Below are 11,022 nucleotides of genomic sequence, written 5' to 3'. Positions count from 1 at the left end.
ACAGCGAACTTTAGAGCCAGTGAAAACCTGATCTAGTAAATAAAAGCTGAAATAAATCTCTTGTCGCTTAAGTATTATTGTGAAATGAGCTCTTATGAAAATAAAGCAGATACTCTGACTGACCTTCGACCGTGTTTAGCCGAGGTGCATGTAAACATCTGTCCTCGGCTGTGTGAGGCCCTATAGTGAGTCTCTCTCTCTGTGAAAACACTCAGATGCAGAACTGAGGCGGTTGTACACTTCCTGTGTGAGACCTAAAGAGGTGTGTGATGCACCACGTGTTTGAACCTCCCCCACAGCTACACACACACACACACACACACACACACACATACACACACAATGCGAGAGAATGTGCCATGGAATGAATAAAGAGCTCAACAACTGCATTATTACATTACAGTGAGAACCTCAAACACGCCATCTCTCTCTCTCTCTCTCTCTCTCTCTACCAGTCTCAATCTCTGTCTATCTGTCTCACTCACTTTCTGTCTGTCTGCAGTGTGACAGTGCGATACGCGAACCCGCCCGCTCAGAGTGGAGTAGGGCCTGTGCAGAAGAAAAACACAAGGTAATGCATTTTTACTTCATTCACAACAAACGAGTTTTTTGTTGTTCTTGTTTTTTCCCCCACAGGAAGTAAGCTAGCAAGCATTTTCACCCGCTGCTGTTACTGGATTTAATAAATGAGTTAAAGGTTAATATTGATGACTCGTAATTGCGAGTATGAAAATTAATTTAAATCGCTAACTAGCTCAGTATTTATCTACAGTATCATTGAGCTGTTACAGAATGTAAATAAAATACACTATATGGCCAGATTTATTCCCCCTTTGCTGTAATAAGCTCCACTCTTCCAGGAAGGCTGTCCACTAGATTTTGGGGCGTGGACATGGGGATTTGTGTTCATTCAGCTACAAGAGCGTTAGTGGGGTTGAGGTCAGGTGCTGATGTTGATGTGAGGAGACTCCAGTTCCAGTTCATACCAAAGGTGTTCAGTGGGCTTGCGGTCAGGGATCTGTGCAGGATGCTCGAGTTCTTCTATCTTCTTCCAACCTTCACACACCACGTCTTCATGGAGCTCACTTTGTGCACTTTGTGTCGTGATGGAACAGTTTGGAATTCTTAGTTCCAGTGAAGGGAAACTGTAATGCTACAGCCTATAAACACGTTCTATACATTTGTGTGTTTCTAACTTTTTAATAACAGTTTGGGAAGAAACACATATGGGTGTGATGGACAGGGGTGCACATACTTTTGTCCTTATAGTGTATATGAAATAGAGCTAGTCTTACTGAGGTGTATAATTAGAATAACTTAATATATGTAGTTAAATACTTAAATGTGTCACCTGACTAAGGTCATTTGTCTTACTAATTTGGGTTATGGTAAGGGTTAGGGTTAAGGTCAGGGTCAGGGTCGGGGTTAGGGTCTGCTGTAAAGGGACTTTATGAGATTTTAGAGTTCTGTGTGGTTGTTTCTTCTTATTTCTTTCATTTTTTGTTCATGTTACTCTGGTTGTTGATCAGGTTGCCTGGTCCATCCCGTTCCCCCGTGGTGGGTAACAATAAAGCTCCTCCCTCAGCCAGTCTGAACCGCAGGAGTCAGAGCTTCAACAGCATTGACCGCAACAAACCCCTACAGTACTCCAGCGGGAATGACCGGGGTGAGGACACACACACACACACACACATTCACCAGTTTCACTCCTAAAACATAGACGCCATATCCTCTTCTGACCACCAGATGGTGCCACCTCACTAATCACTGCTATCGGTGAGACAGACAGTGAGAGAGAGAGAGAGAGGTTAACACTGAAACAGAGAATGATTGGAAGTGAAAGAAAGAAAGATGAATATATATATAGAGAGAGAGTGAGACAGAGAAACTGATACAGACAGACAGACAGATAGAAGGACAGAAAGCGAGAAACAAACAGAAAAATGAGATAGAGGGTACAGAAAGACAGACTGAGAAACAGAGAGAGAGAGAGAGAGAGAGAGAGAGAGAGAGGAAGACAGGGAAAGGAAAGGAAAATGAGAGAGGAAGAAAAAGTGAGACAATAAGACAGCAAATGTAGAGAGAGATATGAGAGAGAAAATGAGAGAAATGATGATGAGTATGACAAAGGAGTGATATCGAAAGAGATAAAGAGACAGAAAAAGAAAAAGAAAGAAATATTAATAGAGTATGATTGACATATCAGACACAGAGAGCTAGAGCAAGACAGAAAGAGAGAGAGAGAAATGCATGGATGTTAATCTCTCAGAGTGACATTTTTCCTGGCGAATGAAGAAAATGGCAGGTTGCTATGGCAACAGCCAGCAGGCTTACGTCTGTGTGTATGTGTGTGTTACAGAGTCGGTAAAGTCCGTCCCCCTGATTGGTGGGATGAATGGCAGCGTTAGCGGTCAGCAATTAGCATCGGCCATTCCCTCCCCAACGACAGGCCAATCATGGCGCAGCAAGTCCATGAACATGAAGCACAGTGCTACGTCGTCCATGTTAGCCAGTAGTCCTGCCTCCTCACCTCCTCCGCCCACTTCAGATAGGTCACGCCCATCACTCCCTGATGCCTCTAAGTCAGCACCGGGGAACCAGCGATCGATGCTGGAAAAGTTCAGACTGGTCAATACACGGATGGCTTTGCAGGAAGAGGACGATCTGTCGGAGTATGGAGATGATGGAGGGACATGTCCCAAACCGCCAGGCAAGATGCCTACACCATCCCCTACACCTTCAAACAAGAACACAGCTAATGCTAACACCACTACGACTATTGCTGTTAACAATAGCAAGAACGCTAGCAAATCCTTGCCCCAACCCAAAGATGACAAGAGTAAAAGCAAAAACAAAGCTAGCACACCGCCTAAAGAGGAAGTGACCTCAGAACCAGCTAAGAAGGCCTCCAAAATCGCTAGTCTCATCCCTAAAGGAGGGAAAACGACTGCAGCGAAAAAAGAGAGCGCACTTCCTGCTTCCAGCGGCATCCCAAAACCTGGAGTGAAGACTCAAGCGGCTCCAACCAAACCTGCCGGGGAAAAGACAAAAAGCTCCAAAGGGAGTCAAGGGTACTACGCAGGGCGCCCTCTAGGGGGAGTGGAGGGCAAGAAGGGCAGCATGGTGTCCTCCACTAGCACCTCTGCTCTAGCCGGGTCCACGGTTACTAACTCTGGAAGCGGAGGGGGCGGAGTCGTGGGGGGCAACGGAGCGGTGCAGTTACCACAGCAGCAGCAACACAACCACCCCAACACAGCGATGGTGCCACCCTTCATGTACAGGTGAGTACTGTTTTTATTTGTGTAATGTTGGTGTGTGTTACTGCCCCCTAGTGTTCTAGTGCAGTTTTGAGTGTGTATGAACATGTATTCATTCTTCCCGTTGTTCTTATGTGTGTTCTTATTCCCTTGTTTTTTCTTATGAGATATTTTACGTTTAACTTACCCCTAGGTTTGTGACCCCTAGTTTCTAGTTGTTTCTTGTTTCAAGTATTTTGATTACTTTAACTTTAAATTAAATTAAAGTGAAATATATATTCCAATGTTTAGTTTTAGTGTCTTTTAATGTCCTTTCTAGTGTCCTCTAGTGTTTTCGGTGAATAGGTTGTTTGATAGTCAATTTTGGTGTTTGATGGAGAATGTCGGTGTTTGATGGAGAATGTCGGCGTTTGATGGAGAATGTCGGAGTTTGATGGAGAATGTCGGCGTGTGATGGAGAATGTCGGCGTGTGATGGTGAATGTCGGCGTGTGATGGTGAATGTCGGCGTGTGATGGAGAATGTCGGCGTTTGATGGAGAATGTCGGCGTGTGATGGTGAATGTCGGCGTGTGATGGAGAATGTCGGCGTGTGATGGTGAATGTCGGCGTGTGATGGAGAATGTCGGCGTGTGATGGTGAATGTCGGCGTTTGATGGAGAATGTCGGCGTGTGATGGAGAATGTCGGCGTTTGATTGGGAATGTCGGCGTTTGGTGGAGAATGTCGGCGTTTGGTGGAGAATGTCGGCGTGTGATGGTGAATGTCGGCGTTTGATGGAGAATGTCGGCGTGTGATGGAGAATGTCGGCGTTTGATTGGGAATGTCGGCGTTTGGTGGAGAATGTCGGCGTGTGATGGAGAATGTCGGCGTTTGATGGAGAATGTCGGCGTGTGATGGAGAATGTCGGCGTTTGATTGGGAATGTCGGCGTTTGGTGGAGAATGTCGGCGTTTGATGGAGAATGTCGGCGTGTGATGGTGAATGTCGGCGTTTGATGGAGAATGTCGGCGTGTGATGGAGAATGTCGGCGTTTGATTGGGAATGTCGGCGTGTGATGGTGAATGTCGGCGTTTGATGGAGAATGTCGGCGTGTGATGGAGAATGTCGGCGTTTGATTGGGAATGTCGGCGTTTGGTGGAGAATGTCGGCGTTTGATGGAGAATGTCGGCGTGTGATGGTGAATGTCGGCGTTTGATGGAGAATGTCGGCGTGTGATGGAGAATGTCGGCGTTTGATTGGGAATGTCGGCGTTTGGTGGAGAATGTCGGCGTTTGGTGGAGAATGTCGGCGTTTGGTGGTGAATGTCTGTGTTTGGTGGAGAATGTCGGTGTGTGATGGTGAATGTCGGTGTGTGATGGTGAATGTCGGTGTGTGATGGTGAATGTCGGTGTGTGATGGAGAATGTCGGTGTTTGATGGTGAATGTCGGTGTTTGATGGAGAATGTCGGCATTTGACGGTGAATGTCGGCGTGTGATGGAGAATGTCGGCGTTTGATGGAGAATGTCGGCGTGTGATGGAGAATGTCGGCGTGTGATGGAGAATGTCGGCGTTTGATGGAGAATGTCGGCGTGTGATGGAGAATGTCGGCGTGTGATGGAGAATGTCGGCGTGTGATGGAGAATGTCGGCGTGTGATGGTGAATGTCGGCGTTTGATGGAGAATGTCGGCGTGTGATGGAGAATGTCGGTGTGTGATGGAGAATGTCGGCGTTTGGTGGAGAATGTCGGCGTTTGGTGGTGAATGTCTGTGTTTGGTGGAGAATGTCGGTGTGTGATGGTGAATGTCGGTGTGTGATGGTGAATGTCGGTGTTTGATGGTGAATGTCGGTGTTTGATGGAGGATGTCGGTGTGTGATGGTGAATGTCGCGTTTGATGGAGAATGTCGGCATTTGACGGTGAATGTCGGCGTGTGATGGAGAATGTCGGCGTGTGATGGAGAATGTCGGCGTGTGATGGAGAATGTCGGCGTTTGATGGAGAATGTCGGCGTGTGATGGAGAATGTCGGCGTGTGGTGGAGAATGTCGGCGTTTGGTGGAGAATGTCGGCGTGTGATGGTGAATGTCGGCGTGTGATGGAGAATGTCGGCGTTTGATGGAGAATGTCGGTGTGTGATGGAGAATGTCGGCGTTTGATGGAGAATGTCGGCGTGTGATGGAGAATGTCGGCGTTTGATGGAGAATGTCGGCGTGTGATGGAGAATGTCGGCGTGTGATGGAGAATGTCGGCGTTTGGTGGAGAATGTCGGCGTGTGATGGTGAATGTCGGCGTGTGATGGAGAATGTCGGCGTTTGGTGGAGAATGTCGGCGTGTGATGGAGAATGTCAGCGTTTGGTGGAGAATGTCGGTGTGTTATGGAGAATGTCGGTGTGTTAAGGAGAATGTCGGTGTGTGATGGAGAATGTTGGCGTTTGATGGAGAATGTCGGCGTGTGATGGAGAATGTCTTGTGTGATGGAGAATGTCAGCGTGTGGTGGTATGTGATGGTGATTGTCAGTGTGTGATGGAGAATGTCAGTGTTTGTTGGTGAATGTCAGTGTTTGTTGGAGAATGTTGGCGTGTGATGGAGAATGTCAGCGTTTGTTGGTGAATGTCGGTGTTTGTTGGAGAATGTCGGTGTTTGTTGAAGCAGGTCTGTGTTTGATAATAAGTTCTGGCATTTGATAGTAAATTTGTGTCTCTCTGTCTGTCTCTATCTCAGGACATGCTCAGAGAATGACTGTACTGCAGTGGTTGTTCCTGATTCTTCTCTTAGTCCTACTAAAGAGCTCGCCTACAACAAAACAGCCAAACAGTGCCTAGAGGAGATCTCAGGTACACACACACACACACACACACACACACACACATAGCTCAACAACACATTCTGGATGGCAAACAAGGCTTGTCTTCGTCCACCTGTCACTTCTGACCTTTTCCTTGCTGTGATGGCAATATGGACCTGTAGGGGGATTGTGTGTGTGTGTGTGTGTGTGTGTGTGTGTGTGTGAGTGTGTGTGTGTGTGTGTTGATGTGACAGTTGTAGCTGAGGGCTGCTTCTTGCTGTGTCAGAGATCAGTTTTGCACTCAGCACACATCAAAGCTGAGATAAAACACACCAAGGAGCTTTAGTTTACTAAATGCCAAATGTCATTTGTGTCATTGTGGTGTTTATTTTTTATATATAGCTACTTATAGGTATTAACAATCAAGCTTGTGTTGCACAAACACAATATCACTAAGGTTATAGTTTGTCACATTTTCCCCTCTCATGCTGGGAAGGACTCTGCATGCTGCTGTTTGTTATAGTCATGTGCCTTTTGGTTTAGTTTCAGTCCTGTCTCCTCTCCTGTCTTATCATTGGTTTATTAACCTAATGTGTTTACCTGTTCAATGTTTCACTTTGATTAGTTTGTTTGTTTCTACACTCCTATTACTTTATTTCATTGCAAAGTCTTGCCAGTAGTTTGTGTGTATTTCCAGGCCTTATGCTGCATATGCAATATTTTCAGTCCTTGTCAGTATTTCCTGTTTGTCCATAAATATGTGCCCACATACACCTTGAACAATCATGACATTTTCTGGAGTTTGTTGGTGTCTGGTTTATCTGGTTAAGTTCTGGAGATATGTTTGTATTGTCCTCGCACTGTCATAGTTCCGTTGTCTTGGAAATAGTATTTCCAAGTTCCAGCAGTCTGGTTCAGCTCCAGGTTACCAGGTTAAAACCTGGGTGTATGCAGTTATGTAATTGTGTAGTGATGTCAGGGTTTTTTTTTCCTCGCCATCTGGTCACCTCTGGTTTGTTCATCAGGGATAGAAATTTCAGCTGCTTCGTGACAATATTAAAGGCGCTATATAAATCAGTCCGTACGGGATTTCGCAAAATTTTCCTGCTGCTTATTTCAACATTTGCGAAGCAACTTGCGCAGATTTTTGTGCTTTTTTTTGCGGAAAATTACTCGAGTTTCACAATGATGTTTGTTGGTAAACGAGACCTTTTAGCTGTACTCGCGTTCGACACACGTGACTCGAAGAGGGCTTCGGCTAAATGCGTGTCGTGATGACGTCACATGACACGTCTCGGCCCGAATCTGCAGAAAATCTGCCGTAATTTATAAAGATTGCAAGCTCCTGCGAATATTGCAGCGTTTGCTTGATTTAGCGTTCGTGTCTGCAATCACAAAGTCGCGACACCTTGGAGAGACAGATTAATAAAAACCGAACTGAACTGAACATTTTAAAAGGCATTTAAAATGCCTTCACATGAAAGCGTGCTGTCTCAGTTACTGCAGCAGCAGACAATGATGCAGCAGAGTGAGAGAGAGAGAGAGACAAAGAGAGGGAGTGCTATAGACAGAGAGAGAAAAAGAAAGAGAGAGTGAGACAGACAGACAGATTGAAAGATCTATAGACAGAGAGAGACAAAGAGAGAGAGAGAAAAATGAAGCATGAAGTAGTGCAGTGCATATTAACAAGTGGTGGACCATTCAGTGTGTGTGTGTGTGTGTGTGTGTGTGTTTGTTCTCTGCAATCATACACTCCCTGTCAGCCTGGAATTAACAGAACAGAGTGGGATGAGTGAAAGAGCAAAAGAGAGAGAGTGAGAATGAAAGCAAGAGATGAGGAAAAGGAGAGGAAAAAACAATAAGGGAGTGGATGAGAGAGACAAAGAGAGAGAGAGAGAGAGAGAGAGAGAGAGAGAGAGTGAGAGAGTGATTGGGTGATATGAGAGGAGGATACGAGTGTGCTCATTGTGTATGTGTGTGTGAGAGCGTGACGGAGAGCCAACAGCCACCTGAAGATTGGCAACGCACACACACACACACACACACACACAAGCCAGCGTGGGATGTGAGACAGGCGAACAGACTAACAGAAGCGAGGATGAAGAGAGGAGCGCAGTTTTCCGTCTTCCACAGCTCCGAGCGACCTCAGCGTCTCCACGACAACCTCTGGAAACAGCGTTCCTCTGGCAACCTGACATTGCTTAGCGATGCAGATCCGATATGTCCACTCTCACCTTCGTCTTCATCATCATCTTCATCCACTTCGGCTAGAACCGTCAGAACCCGTTCTCTCTCGTTGTCTTTCTCCAGGATGATATCTCCATCCGATCTCTCACGGTCAGAGGGGCAGGGCCAGAAGGGAAAGTGGGTAGGGTTGAAGCGTGGAGATGATGATGGTGATGATGAGAATGATGAAGAGCATGTTAGCGTAGCCACAGGATGGATGGATGTAGTGGAGAGCGGCAGAGAGGAGCGGGCGGAGCTGGATAAGGATGTGATCATCAGCATGCTCACACACCTGGAACACGCTCTCGACACACACACACGTACACACACACTCTCAAAGAGTAAGTCTGAGAGTGTGTGTGTGTGTGAGAGAGAGCAAGAGAGACAGTAGCACAGACATGCTAATCTAAAGTGATGTTTAGTAACTTTAGCCCTGGAGGAGTGTGTGTGTGTGTGTGTGTGTGTGTGTGTGAATGTCTGTCAGATTTGTTCACATTTGGTCATGTTTATTCTTACTTTCTTTCTTTCTTCTTTCTTTCTGCCTTTCCTTTGTATTTCTTTTTCTTCGTTCTTTCTTTCATTGCTTATTTTTCTCTTTTTCTGTATCCTTTTCCCTCCTTCCTTCCTCCATTCCTTTCATTTATTTATTCTTTCTTGGAATCCTTCCTTCTTATCCTTCACTCCTTCTTTATTTTCTTTTTTTTAATTTATTTATTTTATCACACTTCATTTATAACTTCTTTCCTGTCTCATCTCCTGCTTATTTTATCTATCTATCTATCTATCTATCTATCTATTCTATGTCCTTATGTCTCTGTGCTGTGTGTCAGGTGAGGACCCTGAGGCGAGACGCATGCGTACGGTAAAGAACATCGCCGATCTGAGACAGAACCTGGAAGAGACCATGTCCAGTTTACGGGGGACCCAGATCACACACAGGTGGGTAAACCTGACTGGATTATACCATTAATTAAACACTAGCAGGACATCTGCATCATGCTCACACACACACAAACACACACACACACACACACACACACACGTAAACACAAATTACAATCTGTTATGAAAATGGATTGTTCCACTAATGGGAATTGGCTTAAGGGTTTCAATTAGGAATTTTCTGGTTACTTTTAAATAACATCAAAAACCAAAAAGGCATTCTTTCATAGAATGTAATAAAAATAAAGTTAGATAAGCTCTCAGGAATCACATGTTAAAAAAAAAAAAAAAAGACACATGATTTATCTTTTCTAGCTAACACAAAGATGTTAAGTCTGTTATACTGTATGTTGTTGTATGAAGAAGGTGAAGGGCTAGTAATAGTGAAAACCATCATCACAGAATCATTATAAATATCAACATTTACCTCAGATGTCTTGTTGAAAAGCCCAGTGACTATGAAATTATAGAAAAACAGCAGAGAACATCAACATTTACCTCAGATGTATTGTCAAGTTACTAAAAAATGACTCAGTACAACAGAAACTATTATTTAGCTAGCTAAAATATCACATTTAATTCTTTATATGGACACGGTGAATGTGTAATAATAGTAAAAACAAGACAAACCTGTCAGGAATTTCAATATTTACCTCAGAAATGTTGATAGATTAATAAGAATATACTTAATATAACAAAAAAAATTATTTAGCAGCTATCATATACAAATAAACCTTTTATATAGACAATATAATGGCTCAGTGACTGTGAAAATGGCACAAAACTGTAAAAAATGTCATCATTTATCTCAGAAGCGTTGTCAGATTTCTAAGAAAATAATTAGTACTGAGATACAGTAGGCTACCTAATGCATACAGTTTTGTATATAGAGAAATTAAGAAATAATGACAGTAGAAATGAGATAAAATCATCAGGAATATCAACATTTTCCTCAGAAGTATTGGTAAATTACTAAAATAAGCTACAATACTTATCTGGAAGACTAAGATTACACTTTAGGTAGCTAGCACATAGCTGTGAAAAGATAGAAAACGGTACAAAACTGTAGATAACTAGCATTTTCTAATGAAATAGTCACTAATGAAATAGTCTTTATGATGGAATATGAATAAGCTAGTTAACTTGTAGGTGTTATACAGAAAACAAGATAGAACTGTCGGGAATATTAACTTTTTCATCAGATGCATTAGTGAATGAATGAGAAATAAAACTCCCTGTAACTAAAATTATGATTTATGTATATAGCACATAGAATATATGTGGCTAGTGGTAGTACTAGTTCCATTCCTGAGAGACAGCTATAGTCTATAAACTGTGCCTGACACTATATATAGATATATAAAGACACACACACACACACACACACACACACACACACTCACTCACACACACACACACTCACTCACTCACACACACACACACACACACACACACACACACACACACACACTCACTCACACACACACACACTCACTCACTCACACACACACACACACACACACACACACACACACACACAGAGATGAGATCTTATTTTCTTCAGAACCAATAAACACCTTTTTCACTCTCTAGGGTCCCACAGAAATAAAGGCTCAAGTCAATATGGCTTATCCCTTGATGAATGTGTGTGTGTGTGTGTGTGTGTGTGTGTGTGCACGTACTTGCTAGCCAAACTCATCACCTCCTTTTCTATACACTATCTCATATATACAATCGATTCACTGAAAAAAAGTGCAATTATTTTTAAAAAATGGTGGACAGACTTGCTACTATGAATAAGGAACATTTTCACAAATATGAATTAGCAATGTAA

The 11,022-nt window shown here is 43.7% G+C and overlaps 1 protein-coding gene across 1 annotated transcript in view; it reads left to right on the top strand.

Moving 5' to 3' along the window:
- Window positions 1–11,022, top strand: part of nav3 (neuron navigator 3) — a 120,447-nt gene that overhangs the window by 64,528 nt on the left and 44,897 nt on the right. Inside the window, exons 6-10 of the mRNA XM_053650662.1 lie at window positions 503–571; window positions 1,530–1,666; window positions 2,360–3,281; window positions 5,957–6,069; window positions 9,077–9,185. Coding sequence (XP_053506637.1) covers window positions 503–571; window positions 1,530–1,666; window positions 2,360–3,281; window positions 5,957–6,069; window positions 9,077–9,185 — 1,350 coding nt within the window. The remainder of the gene's footprint in view (window positions 1–502; window positions 572–1,529; window positions 1,667–2,359; window positions 3,282–5,956; window positions 6,070–9,076; window positions 9,186–11,022) is intronic.

Source organism: Ictalurus furcatus, chromosome 19, assembly GCF_023375685.1.
Source record: "Ictalurus furcatus strain D&B chromosome 19, Billie_1.0, whole genome shotgun sequence".
Lineage (NCBI taxonomy): Eukaryota > Metazoa > Chordata > Actinopteri > Siluriformes > Ictaluridae > Ictalurus > Ictalurus furcatus.
The sequence above is the reverse complement of the archived record's forward strand: the minus strand, read 5'-3'. Positions and strand labels throughout refer to the sequence as shown.